Below are 14,441 nucleotides of genomic sequence, written 5' to 3' on the forward strand. Positions count from 1 at the left end.
GCTACTTACCAGTGGCCACCAGCTCTCCCAAAGGAGTGTCTTCAGGGACTCATGTCCTAGTCAAAGGGCCACATTGCCGGACTGTGGCAGCAGCCCCTTGCAGGCTGTAGGAAACAACCTCTGTGCCTGACCTGCAGCAGTCAGGAACAGTTCCTCAAGCCTTGAGCTCACTCACATGGCAATCAAAAGTCTAAAATTAACAGGGACAAGCTACTCAGCAGCATGCAAGCTCAGTGATTTAATTGCACTGAGGTACGCGTTACGCCTATGCAACAACCTCACCATACAGCCTTGGAAATGACCCCAGCGTGGGCATCCCCTCTGGGATGTACCAAGCCAGACTGCCACATCCCTACATGCAGAGAGATCAAACCTTCTCAGCCTCTGTTCTGAAGACCAGTGAACCACCAAACTCCAGTGCTCTAGGATGGTGCTACAGAAGACAGCAGAAAGAACCACATGGAGGGCCACCTGAAAGTGCACCTCTTCAGGTCTCCTACCCAAATGGGTGAGTCCCAGTCATGTGGAAGCCAGCAGGACTCCAAGTCTTGCCCTAAAAATGACCACAGAGAGACTCTGAAAACTGCTCCTGCCAACTGTACCTTCCACCTGTGGAGGCAGAACCTCCATGTGAACACTAAGGAAAAAAGTAGCTCAGCTTGAAGTCCTGACACTTTACACAAATAATTGCATATTTTCTTTGAGAAGAAAAACCTGAAGGGCTCACTGACTCTTCTTCAGGGAGAGCAAAGACAGCAGAAGTTTTGGACTGCTGCTCAGGAGCAGCTTTAACCCAACAAACATGGGTGGCACTAGGCCTTTTGGCAACAGCTTCACCCTCTCCACCCCCAGCCACAGAATTCTCCTCCATTCCCAGTGCCAATTGCTAGTCATGCAGCCAAAGGATGTGCAGGTTGGGAGTGATCCAGCTGGGAAAATCAAATGCTCACAGTAACAGGCTGAGGATCACTCACTCACCTGATCCATCTTTCATCTGCTGTGCTGGTCCATGGGAGAAGCCAGACAGAGGAGCTGTGTCCTTCCACCTCTTGCAACATCCATGTGAGCTCCACGTCCTTTCTGGCAGTGCCAGGCACAGCTCTGTGTTATCTGCCTTACTGACCAGCACCTCACCTTGTCCTCAACACTCACAGACACCCTCAGAGCGTCTAGAGCTCAAATCGCACCTGGTGCTGCTCTCACCCTGTCCTGACCCCCTGGGGATCCAGGTTCCTCCTCCCATACTCCTCCCAAGCACATCCACCCCAAATGATCCCAGGGGCAGCTGTATCCCTGTGCTCTAGGCTGCCCCCAGGCACCTCCATCTGTCTGGAAATGTAACTCGTGGGTTTAACTTGTCTCAAAACATTTTGCTTACCACTGCAAAGGAAAAGCATCTTTTTACCCTCCAGAAATAATAAAGACCTTCTTAAAGGGAAGTTCCCAAAATCCTTGCTAGCTAGAATGCTAGTGTAGTTTTAATCATGATTTCTTGCATAAGACAAACAGGGATGTATCTTGGCTTGGACATAAAGAAAATTGCAAGAGTCAGAACAAAGACTGCTTGTGCCATGAACCCATTGTGCTCATGGATGTGATCAAACAGTAAGCACTGACAGTGCTTTTTTTTTTTTTTTTTTTAATCGCCAGTATTAAGACAACATGGGCTTTATTCATTGCACATCCTGAGACAGTGCTGAACACTGAACTGAGGATCTCTTGAGGGTCTCTTGATATTATCAGAAGAAAAAGGCCATCATGTATTAATTGAAGTTTAACCTCAATATGCTAAATTTGCTTTTCAGACTAGAGATTTAAACCCTAGAGAGCAATGATCAAATTGTGGATCCTGCAGCCAGCACAGCCCTGCAGGCAGCTGGCGCTTCACTTCAATTACATTCCAGAATATCCATGTAGAGTTGTGACAGCACAGCTACATCAGAACTCAATCTACCCTGCTGGAAACATGGGGCTCCTGAGCAGGACACCAGATGCCTCACTGTGCCTGCTCTGATCCTCTCTGGGACTGGGCTGTCTGTGCTCCCCAGGGGCTTAGTGGCAACACACAGCACAAGGCTCTGGTAATGAGATGCAGCATCAGCAGTGGACGTGTCTCCCCTGAGCAAGCTCAGGGCCATTACATTTACTGGATAAAGGCAAATGCTTATGTTATCCTGAGGAACACATCAAAAGTAGTCAATCAAGGCCTCAAGTATAACCTCTCCTATTGGAGAAGTGGACTTCAGAAAGGTCTGCTCCAGTCATGTCCAGCACCAATGGGATGAAGCTTCCTCAGGCACCTCCTATTGATGAAGAGAAGCTCAGCTTTTTATCAGCTAGTTCTGAAAATACAGAACTGTTCTGAAGCACTGGACCATAGCATTAGACCTGTCCAACACATCCCTTCTACCAGTCTCAATTCTTTGTTAAACTTCATTTTATCATATGCTTCCAAACTCCTTTGGCCATTTATCGTCCTCTTAAAGGCTTTAGTACTTCAACTACTCATGATTTTCTTTGTAAGTGAAGAGAGCCTTCCTCATTTTTCACACACTTACCAAATTTCAGTGTTGCAAGGGCAGGAGGCAGAACTGTCAACACCACTGATTTTTTTTAGCCACTCAAGCTGATGGTCTGTGTTGGCATCCACTGGCACTAAAAAGTTAACTGCTTGAAAAACATAGATTTTTAGTCTGGCACCTTTTTTAACCCTCTCATGCAATCATCCATGAAATTACTCTCTTTCAGTATTTCTTATCACTGAGATAAAGAAATCTTTCTCCTTCCAGTTCATTTCTCACATGGAAGTGAAGAAGAGCTCAGGACACCCTGAGATAGGCTTGACAGTGGCTCCATCCTCATATGGACTAGCATCTGAACTCAAGCTGTTTGAGCTGCAGCAGTGATCAGTATTTTTCAGTGCTCTTCCACAGCATGAAAAGTGACCCACACAACCCATCCAGTGAAGGAAAAAAACAGCAAAATGTGTCCATGACAGCAAAGCTGACACATCCAAGTCATGTTTTGAGGGAATCAGCATTGCACCAAAGCTCCTGGGGAAGCCCATGGAGAGCTGGGCAGCCTGTCTATCCCAGGAGCTGGACAGAGGGACTGGCACTTTCCTACAGATGTTCCCCCTCCTGGCTCTATGATCTGTGACATTACTGGGCATGTTTTGCACATGCAGACTTACAAGTACAAGGTTTCCTATGAACTTGCCTGCCTTCAAGGTTAATACTACTTGAGACAAATACAAGCCACTTGGAATCCCGCCTCAGCTGTCAGCGGTGAACCCTTTTCAACATTTAAAGGCAAATACTGAGGCTTTCATGTATGCATGGTTGTGCTCACAGCTGCTTTCCTGCCATGTGTCCCGTTCCTTATCAAGCACTCCCTGCACACACAGAACCAGTGTGCTGCTGTTCATATACCACGGCAGGAACTATCAGCAGGCCCATGATAAAGCAGCTCTGAGTGCTGTGTTGCTGTACGAGACACACTGTTATTTCACACACTGGAAAACAGATGTATTGAGTCTTTGCTTGTCAAGGTCACAGATCCAATCGATATCAGAGACGCAGAAATGTGGCAATTTTTTCTGCAAGTAATTTACTTTTTGTTGAGATGAACACAGACTTGAGTGTAACAATTCAGGCTAGATTTCATTAACAGAGAAGGTGGAAAACAAAGTAAGTTACACGTTCCTGTATTAGCCTCTGTAGATGGCTCAGATTTGTGTATTTTAACTCTGAATTATTGCTACCTCTATGGTCCAAATTAAACTTGGAAACATACCAAGGAATGAGAAATGGAAAAAAAATAAAGGCCAAGTAAATATTGGACAATGAGATGCCCAGGAAATTTGACATCCTCCTGGCAGCTCATGACACAAAGTAAAAAATGAAAGTAGAATTTCCTGTAACAGTCTTTCCACCATCCTCTTCTCGGACCAGGTGATGCTGTGAAGTGTGAGACTGAGTCAGTGTGAGATAAGAACCTCATTCACTCATGATTTTCCTCCCCTCATCAAAAGAGAGCAAGGGTAGAGCAGGTTTTAATTCCATCTCCTGGCAACTGCCTCTGCTGGGGCATGAGAGGTGCCTTGTTTGGAGATGACCACACTCCCCTCCACACAATGGTATCCCTGGCCTGGGAAGCATCTCCTCTTATGAGGTTTCCTAAGAAAAGCACAGTTTTCACATCTGATATACTCTGTTTCTTAAGTGGCCTTGAAGGGCATCAGCTCATCAGCCTACACATTCAGTTTCACTTGGCTTTCTAGGGGATACAGACATATGGACAGGAAGCTACGGAAAGGGAGCCAAAAAATCTCCCTCTGGAATTCTTGAGGACTGTTATTCAGAGTGCACAATTACCGAGGAGCCCCACACAAACCAGACACCCCTGTGCAAGTCACTACAGAAATGGGAAATAGATGCCTCTGTCCTATGGGTCACAGGGTGTGGAGATGAATCATTGATGCCTTTAGCTTTGCCTTTCCAGTGGGTACTGGCTGTCCCTCCTTCCAGAGTTTGGGACACTTCTATCCCACAAATCAAACTGACTGAGTGCTCTCAGGTGCTTCAGCTGGCATCTGAGCAGGGGGTTACACCACTCCTCGCCAAAAGCAAAGTCCCATTGGACATTACAGCTGCCCAGCTGCTAAAGAAGGACCTCGACTGAAGTAAACCTGCTTTTCAGGAACCAAGTGCTCCTAAGTTTCCGGCACACTTTATTATAGCAACAGATCTTGCTCCTTCATTTGATATTATGTGCAAAGCAAGAGGGACGAGATTGGCAGTGGTTTCCAGCCAGAAGAGCCAGGTGGCAAGGCCCTGAGCTCAGCTGCCACCCTGAGCAGAGTTATCCAAGAAAAGATCAGAGGCAATGTCACTACACTCTATAAATATCTGTATGTGATGTAGCTATGACAGTAGAAGGATATTCCAGCAAGGAAGCATTGCTCTAATGAGACTGTGGAGCAGACACCTGCATGAGGTAAGAGGTGCAGAGCACTTCCAGCAGAGAGATTTGCCTAGCAATCAGATGAAGGTTTTATATAAAATTGTATCTCTCTGCACAATACACTCTCCAGAGTCAGTAATTCTTACAAAAAGGACACCTAAAAAGATGTCTTGAGAGTTGTGGCCCATGAATGCAGCAAAGGTAGACCCTGGACAGGACTGACAGCTCCTCCTCTCACTTCATGAAATAATTACAGTTAAGTGCTTTGAGACATAACAGGTTTGTTTAAAAAAAAACAACCCAAAAAACAAACAAACAAACAAAAAAGTCCTGTCAGCAGCCAGAGCAGAGGGCAAGTCACCACTGTGGCCATAAACTGCTCCTCACATCGTCCAATATCAGCTATGTTAAAACACCAATGAAGGAAAGACACCGAGCTGTTTGCTCACAGGGAAAATCCTTACAAAAGACTAGTTCCAAAAGGTGCTAGCTCCAAAGAGTAAATACCCTGAATACTCTTTTTAATAAAAGGATGATGTTCTATCTGTGGCCATTCTCAACACCTCTATTCTTTTGGCCCCCTTAGCACCACCTCTGAAAAATTCTCCAAGTTAAAACCCAGAAAAATAATGTTCTGGTCACCAAATTCATATCCTTCAATTTACATGAAATCCCTTTCCTCCAACAGGTTTAGGGAGACCAAGTAAGACCATCCAAACTTCCCTTGACACAGAATGGTTTGGGTTGGATGGGACCTCAAAAGCTCATCTCTTTCCATCACCTACATGGGCAAGGATACCTTACACCATCCCAGGTTGCTCCAAACCCCATTCAAGCTGGTCTGGGACACTTCCAGGGATGGGGCAGTCACAGCTTCTCTGGGCATCCTGTGCCAGGGTCTCACCACCCTCAGAGGGAAAAATTTCATCCTAACAGCCCGACTAGCCCTACCCTCTGGCAGTTGGAAGCCATTCCCCCTTGTCCTGTCACTCCAGGCCCTTGTAAAGAGTCTCTCTCCATCCTTCTTTTAGGCTGCCTTCAGGTAATGGAAGGCCATAATTAGGTTACCCAAAAGCTTCTCCAGGATGAACAATTCCAGACTTTTCTCATAGCAGAGGTGCTCCATCCCTCTGACAATCTTGGTGTCTCCTCTTCCAACATCTCCATTCCTGTGCTGGGAACCGCAGAGCAGAATGTGTTCATAAGTCACCCCAGAAGCAAGGATTTCCTACCTCAGTTTCTTTTCTTAAAGGTATGTCCAAGTCTTTGTGTACCTCTACCATGTTACTATGCTTTCTACTGCTTTAAGAAGCAGTGAACAGAACAAGCAAATATTTTGGTTAAACATACTCCATATATACATATAAAGACAGAAACAGAGAAACCTGAAAAAATCCACATTTTCTTTGGATCAGAATATCCATTTTTCTTTTCTAACCACTACAGTAGCCTCCCACAGCAATGCTGTGTCTCCATCACCTGTCCCATTGCCTTTGTTAGCTTCAAACCCAGCAAATCCAAATCCATTCTGTGTTAAAGAGAGCTGCTCAGTGTTATCTGCTGTTCTGCATGTTGCTCATCAAGCTTTTCAAGTTCTCCCAGGCAAACTCTCTCCAGATGTTCCTGGATTTAATAAAGTCATAATTGCTTTCCAAAAGTCTCCTTGCTACACCATTCCACTCACTTCCTTTCCAAAGTTGTTATGATACATTATTTAATTACAACACAAAAAGCCCCACTTAATTCAAGCCCTTGCCCTGCATCTTAGAGAACAGTTTCCAAAAATCGTGGCTCAAGTCTTCAGCACTTGTAAGGCCCTGCAGGGAACCAGACTTTTACACGTCTCCACCCTAACTCATTAGTGAACCTAGAAATTGCCATGAACTCAGAGAAAGGTCAATTTTGCCATTCAGCAATTATTTAGTCACTGCTTCTTACAACAGAAGGGGCAGACAGTGGAGTTAAGAGACAAAATGAAATTGCCTTGCCACAGGCTTTGACAATCATGTACATAAGTGGTTGGAAAAATGACTGGAGATTTTGTGGATATTGAATGTGCTGTTGATTTAAGTGGGGCAGCACAGAGTCCCTCTGCCAGAACTGGGCACTCATAGATGAAAATTGGGGTGCAGCCACGGCAGCATTAGGTCAACAAGTTCAAGAGATTCAGGGCTCAGAGCTCTGCAGCCAAGGGCCAGGTTCAGCAAGGCTGAGCCACAGCCTCAAGTGGGGGTACAGCCAGAAGACACCAAATGCACTGTCTGCATGGGTGCTACATTGTTCCATGCTGTCCTCAACAGAGGAAACTTTGGGAATCCAGCTGGGAACACTGAAGGAATTATTTGCAAGATAGAGGAACCCTCCTTTATGGTTAAACTGATTAAAGCTGTGATTTGAGCGTAGTCAAGGAAAAGTTAAGCTGTAGGCAACCCAAACACCTCAACATCTTCTTTATTAAAGCTCTATCTGCTTGTAATCCACAGAACAGAGTCACTGGGCTCAGTTAAGAGATTTCCAGTTCACGGTATGATCTGAGGCCACAGGCTGTGGACCCTGTGTGGGCATTTGGTGGTGCTGAAGATATCACAGTGTGCGACCAGTCTGCAATTAGCTCATATCCCAGCATGACACAATACCACCACAAAGAAACTGAATTTAGGCAATTTCACTTTGGCATTACCCCAGTTTTAATTCCTGACTTCCAAGCAGCACTTTTTCATCTCTTTTGGTCCTGTGTTTATTTTTATCAATGTCTGACTCCTTGAGGCATCAATGCTTGACACACTGGAAATGGATTATTTATAAACCATCAGCAAGGAAGAGGCACACTCATTTGGAGAGCTCATAGACTGAACAGCATTCCCAGTGAATTCAAAGCAATTTCAAGGCTTTTTTGAATGCTTCACACAATCACCGACACCTTGGGCACTGCTGGCACATCACACTGTAATTCTGTGTTTGCTAACCTCAATCAGGCACAGCTGACAGCATATTTATCATACCTTCTGCCTGCGAACAAAGCCTTATTCCTACTCCAGACCGTGTGCCGGAGGCCATTCCTGACCCAGGAATGTTGATCTCATTGCTGCTCAGCCCCTATCTACAGTGTAGAAATGCCTTTTTGGCAATAAGATAAGGCACCCGAGCACAGAGCCCAGAGGGCCCCTCGCTCTGTTTGGTGAGCCACTTCACTACAATGAAGGCAGGAAGGTCAGTGCTGTTCCCTGAATTTAACTGGAGACATTTGTGTTTGTCAGGATCTCATAAGGATAGCCTGGACTGAGACTTCACTGGGGTCTGCAGCTTCCTCAAGAGGGGAAAAGGAGAGGCAGCACGGATCAGTCTCTGGTGACCAGCGACAGGAGCTGAGGGACCAGCATGAAGCTGTACAAGGAGGGTTAAAATAGATTAGACTACTCGATTTTAAGAAAGGGTTCTTCATTCAGAAGGTAGTGTGCCACCAGAACAGGCTCCACAGGGCAGCAGAAATGGCTCCAAGGCTGCCAGAACTCCAGGAATGTTTGGACAACCAGCTCAGGTGCAGCTGGGATTGCTGGGTTGTTCTGTGCAGGGCCAGGCGCCAGTCTCGATGATCCTTGTGGATTGGATATTCCATGATTCTGTTCTATGATTCCACCACTTCACACACCCGCCCAGCCATACACCATGTGCGATGCCCACCGGCCCTGCCCGGTGCGACACCCCCAGCTCTCTTTGGGGAGGCGAGGGACTATGGCACACGAGCTCCTCTGGAGAGCCGGAGCCATGGCTTGGTTTTCATCCCTGGGGCAGCTCCCCGAGGATGGCCAGGCCCATTGGCTACACCACGTCCAGCCGGCCGGCCTCGCGTTCCCTCTGAAGCCGGAGCAGCCTCAGGCCTTGGCTGAGGGCCAGCCCGCCCTCCCCGCCCTTCCCGCGGCCGGCCCGGCCCGCCGGCCCCGCGCCTCCGTCCCCCGCCTGTGTCCCCGCAAGCCCCGCGCCCGCTGTCACCGCACCCACGGCAGCGGCCAGCTCGGGGACAGCACCCACAGCAGCGCCTTCCCCTGGGCCGGCGCTCACCTGTTCTGGGGCCGGATGCCCAGCAGGTAACTCCGTCGGTCCGGCCGCGAGGCCCAGGCCGCGCTCTCGGCCTCCTCTGCCCCGTCGATGTGGCTCGTTCCCCGCCCGTAGAGGCCCGCGAGGGCCCTGCGGGTCGAGCTCATGGCCGGAGTGCGGCTGCCCTGCCCCGCGGCCGTCGCTGCCCGCCCTGTCACTCACCGCCGCTGTTTATAGACGCTCCGCACATGCCGCTGTCAATCGTGAGGCAGCGGCCACTGCCCGGCCGCCTGCCCGGCCTCCTCCTCCTCCTCCTCCTCCTCCTCCTCCTCCGCTTGCCGTCGCTGCCAGCTCGAGTCCAGCTTTTGAGGAAGAAGTGAACTTTTCCTTATAATAGCTTCCCCACCACGGGGGATTTCTCACCCCTCAAAGATTGCTCTGGTGACCGCTGACAGAACCCGATGGTGCAGCACTGAAGTTGTGTCAGGTTCACGTTAGATATCAGGAAAAGGTTCTTCCCCGGAGCGTGGTCGGGAACTGAACACACTCTCCAAGGAATGGTCATGGCCCCAAGGCTGCCAGAGCTCCAGAAGATTTTGGACAATGCTCTCAGGCAGAAGGTTGGATTGTTGGTCTGTCTTTTGCAGGGCCAGAAGTTGGACTCGATGGTCTTTGTAGGTCCCTTCCAGCTCAGGTTATTCCATGGTTCTATGATCTCTTAGGATCAGCTACAACAACAACATCAGCTTCCTTGCAAGCACAAGACTCCCACCCTAGCTGGCTGCACCACTCAGTGTGGGCATGGCAGTCACATCCTCAGATCAGGGTCTTACGGCTTGGCAGCCTGTTTTTTATCCCAGAATGTCAAAGAGAAAATCTGTGATGGTATTTATTCAATCTCCATAAAAATAGACAGCACAAAAGAGAGATATAAAAGGTGTCACAATTGTCAAATTGTCACATGTCACAAACAATTATTAGTAGTGATTTAATACCAAATGAAAATATAGTGGGTAATAAAATGGAATTATTTTCTTGTTCTACTTTTCTCTGTCAAGTTCTTGCATCATGCGCTACAGACACGTCACTGGTCACTGGTGGCGCCGTATCCCTCCAATGCTGGAATGATGGATGGAGCAGACTCACTGTGGATTAGCTGCCTGTCCATGGCTGCACAGCAGAGATTATGGCAGAAGCAGGGAAATGATGGTAAATTCCTCCATTCCAGGAAATACAACATGATTAGAGCTGATCCTCCCTGGGCAGGAGAGGCAGAAGATGTGGCAGCAAGCAGCAGGGCAGGTGATAGGTCAGCTGGTGCAGGACACTCCTGATTCCACAGGAAATACTGTGATTTGGAACATGACTTTGGAGAGAGACTGGCATTGGGGTATGCACAGACACACAGCAGTGGCAGGTGATCACATTATCAGGCATGTAAATTGCAGGATTTGTGATACCAGAGAGGATGCTTGATCTTGGCAAATGCAAAGGAGATGGACCTACTAAGATGTTTGGATGTGGTCCTAGGAAATATGGAGAAGAGTGGTCCCAGAGGGCTGACTGAAGGCCTCACCTTCACCAGGCAGTGAAATAGCAGATGAAATTACATAAAACAAATATGACATGATCCATGGGGGAAACCACCATACTCACTTTCAATAGGTAGCAGTGGGCTCTGTGTGAGCTAATGTCACTTAGAAATAATCCATCTCAAACAGAAAACAGCAGACCCCCAAAAAATCGAAACACAGAACTTGTAGAAGGACAGCAAGGACAAGCCAATGTCCAGACTGGCTGCTGCGTGAAGGGTAACTGTGTGGACTGGGATTCTTCAGCCTGGAAGAAACTACTGAGGTGCCCATGACTGAGGTATACACAGCTGAGAGGGACAAGGAGAGCAAGTCAAATTAGCAGGAGACAAAATAAGTGAAAGGGAGATGCTTCCTCCCTTCCCTTGGCTTTAGGCTACTCCCACACATGGCTGTGGTTGTTCAATGTCAACAGGGATTAATAAAATCCACAGGACAAATCTCTGGAAAGAAAATCTCCTGAAGTTTATGCAGTATGAAGATATTACCTTCAGTTCAAAAAATGTTTGAGCTGCATAGGAATATTGTGTGTGCATGCCCTGATCTCACACCCTTTGCTCTGCTCTAGCTGTTGCCCAAATGTTGGAGGCAGGATGCAGGGCTGGGAGGTCCCAAGCTGGAATTCTCTTGCTCCCATCCCTTTCTCTGGAAGGAGAAAGAGTGCTTTCAGGTCTCACAATTTCAGGAAACCTGAAGTCCCAGCATATGAATTACACATTATTTTACCATGAGCCCAGTCTCTTGGCATATTGATCTGATAGAACAGAGCCCAGACTAGCTAAGAAAGGTGTCCAGAATAGGGAGATTTCTGCTTCGGGCCTGGAACTGTGTCTGGTTTCATATTCCCAAACACAGGAAAGACACTAATATGCTGGATCAAGTCCAGTGAAGGCCACCAAAAAGATTGAAGGAGCTCAGACACCTGATATTGGAGAAGAGGATGAGAGAAGCTGGGTTTTAGGCTTCAGGGAAAGGCTAAACAAATGGAGACTTCCTTGTTTTCTTCACTACCTCATAGGAGGGCACAGACTCAGAGGTGCAGAGTGATGGAATGAGAGACCAAAACGCAAATAGCAAAGAGGAAAGTTCTGATTAGATACTAGGAAAATTATTTGCTCTGTGAAGGGAATCAAGTAGTTCCACATGGACCCAGAGGTGGGCAATCTCCATTCTGTGAGACTGTGGATGGGACAGGGTGCTGAGCAGCTGACTGACATCCTGCTCAGAGTGGGCGGCTGGACCAGAGACCCCCAGAGCTCCCTTCCCACCCTGATTATGCCATGGTTCAGTGCTGCACCCCATCAATGGAGAAAAGCCTGGATGGTGAGCACAGGTTTAGCTCAGATGTGATGAGAAAGAGCCTGCTGTGGTGTTTGATTCTCCCCCCAGACGTGCAAAGGGTTATATTCTTTTTCTGCCCTTTCAAGCTCCGAATGGTGTTGCCTGCTGAGACAGCTTCCTCTCACAGCATCTGCTCTCCCGTCAGTCTGCTCAGAGAGTGACAGTGCCCTCTGCTCCTGGCTCCAGGGGAAATGCGTTCAGCTGCTGCAGCCTGAGGCAGCCAGAAACGAGGCTTCAGATCTCGTTAGCAAAGCTTTCTTCCTCTGCCTCCAAATCCAGCGCCGACTCACACAGCTGCAGATGTTTTCTCACTTCATTCGCACAATTTATCCTCCCCTTTCCCATCCTGCACCCTTAAGTTCCTCCCTTTCTAAAATGACAGGCTTCTTCCTGCACTCTGACAACAAGCTCTCACCTCTGGTTCTTCTCCAAATATTAACAGATGGTGCCAGGGCAGGGCTCTGACAGATGACAAGCACAATGGGCTTTCTGAGGAGGTATTTGGAGAAGGATTCCAAATTTCCCTGAAGAAACAGGGAACACAGCAACCTCCAGCTGTTTGGAGAGATTCTGCATCAACCAGAAGTGTCATCGTTAGCTATGGGAAAGTGCTGGAGTTAATTTAATGATAATTTTTTTTAGCTATGTGTGTTGCCTAGATAATAACTGCAGCATACATGTGCCACAGAGTTGCTGGCACATATTCAGACAGAACCTTAATTTAAAGTTCTTTATAGGTTTTCAACCTGCAATGGTATATTTCCAAATGCCTAGCTGGACCCTGGAGAAAATAGGAAAAAGGAGGGTCTCTGTGATCTCAGACAGCTGGGGAGATGAGCACAAAGGAAGGTCCTATGCTATGCATCTCCTTTCCTGTACCCTTGGAAAGAGGGGACCGGTCCTTGTTGGAGCAGGAATTGCTCTGGGTCAGACTGAATGGACAGGGTGTAGCAGGTTTTCCTGCCTTTGCAGTTTAACTATCTCATTCTGCACAAAGGAAACGACATTGAGGGAGAAAATACTTCCTCGATCCACCAGTTGTGTTAGGTTTGGCTTTTTCTCACCACCTTCTTCCCCATCTGTTACAAAAGAAAAGCAGCAGTTAGAGGTGCATCCTTCAGCCTTGCTTAGTCCCTCTGACCCTTTGGCACAGCTCAGCCCTGCCCTGGGCTCCACAGGGCATGGATCCACGAGCACTTGGCCACAACTGCTTCTCTCTGCCATCCTGATGCCCCTGTTTGTGCCCTTCCATGCTGCCTCCTGGGAGTGACATGCCTGATGGCCTCACTTTTCCTAGGTGAGCCCATAGCTACAGGATAGAGAAATTTCAGGAGCAAAGTGAGAGTCTCTCACAGCCTCCTTTCTAACTGGTCCATGGTCCCTCTTGTGCTGAAGTCCTGGTCCCCACCTGGCACCATGGGAACCTGCTTCCTAGGACTAATTAACACGGGGAGAAGCCAGCCAGATGCGAATTTGTCTGCCCTGAGAATGGGACCCTTGTCACTGCATATCCTGAGCCCAGACCTGCTTCATTCCTCTGAGCTTTGTGTCACACTCCCTTCCCAGTCACTTCAGAGTTCTTTGGGAATGACAGTCAGTCACTCCCTGGACACCCTCTGTCCTGTCCATTCAACATTTCCAGCTAATTTCCTTGTAGTCCTGCTGCCTCTGGAAAGGTGATGAGTTTTGGGTTAATGAGCCTGACCTTGCTCTCACCTTGCAAGTGCAAGTCTCGGCACAGTGTCTTCCATCCAAAAAAGAAAGCCCCTTCTTTCCCAGAGGGGCTTGTGCAACCTCCGGAGGGCTGGCCCAGCGCCACTTCCCCTGGGGCCCTCGTGATGCCCTGCCCAGCTGGTGGGGACTTCTCAGAGGATGGGGGTTCTAAGTGCCCAGCCCTGGCACTGCTGGCTCCACCATGAACCTTTCAGGCCATGGTCCCCAGGAGAGACATGAGTGCAGCTGTGGAGCCTGGGGGGTGAGGGCAAGGGGAATGGGGGTGTGGAGATGAGAGCAGCAGTGATCATGGGGAGACAGTGGGAATGTGGGTGAAGACGACTGTGGGGATGGGGCAGAGGACACCCATGGGGATATGGGCAAGTGTACCCATAAGGTGTGTGTACCCATAAGTGGAGGAGGAGTGGAGGACACTCCCGGTACATAGCTGGGGTCACCAGCCAGAATGGGGACAAGAACACCTGTGGCAAAAGGGCAAGGGCTGTTGTGGGGATTGGGTGAGGTCATCAGTGAGGATGAGGGTGAAAACTCGCGTGGGGAGAGGGTGAGGATATTTGTGGGATAGGGACAAGTACACCTGTAAAGGGGGGAGATGGGGACGTGATGTCGACACACTGTAGGGAGAAGGGAAGGACACCCGTGTGAATGAGGGTGAGGGCAGCAGTGGCGGTGGGGAGGTCACCTGTCTCAGGAAAATTAATTCACAAACACCAGAGGCTAATGTCTAAAAAGGAGACAGAGGAGTCCTTTTACTTTATTCGAATAAAGGGAGAG

The 14,441-nt window shown here is 48.3% G+C and overlaps 1 protein-coding gene across 4 annotated transcripts in view; it reads right to left on the minus strand.

Moving 5' to 3' along the window:
* The window catches only part of ALPK3 (alpha kinase 3), a 32,855-nt gene extending 23,395 nt beyond the window's left edge, over nt 1-9,460 (minus strand). The window contains exon 1 of one of the 4 annotated variants that reach the window (XM_033516979.1): nt 9,223-9,460. Coding sequence is in view for 2 of the 4 variants with exons in the window: in XM_033516976.1 (XP_033372867.1) it covers nt 9,025-9,167 (143 nt within the window). In the remaining 2 variants the exon portion in view is untranslated. The other 3 variants (XM_033516976.1, XM_033516977.1, XM_033516978.1) reach the window with 3 other exon arrangements.
* Between the last annotated feature and the right edge of the window lie 4,981 nt (nt 9,461-14,441).

Source organism: Parus major, chromosome 10 (assembly GCF_001522545.3).
Source record: "Parus major isolate Abel chromosome 10, Parus_major1.1, whole genome shotgun sequence".
Lineage (NCBI taxonomy): Eukaryota > Metazoa > Chordata > Aves > Passeriformes > Paridae > Parus > Parus major.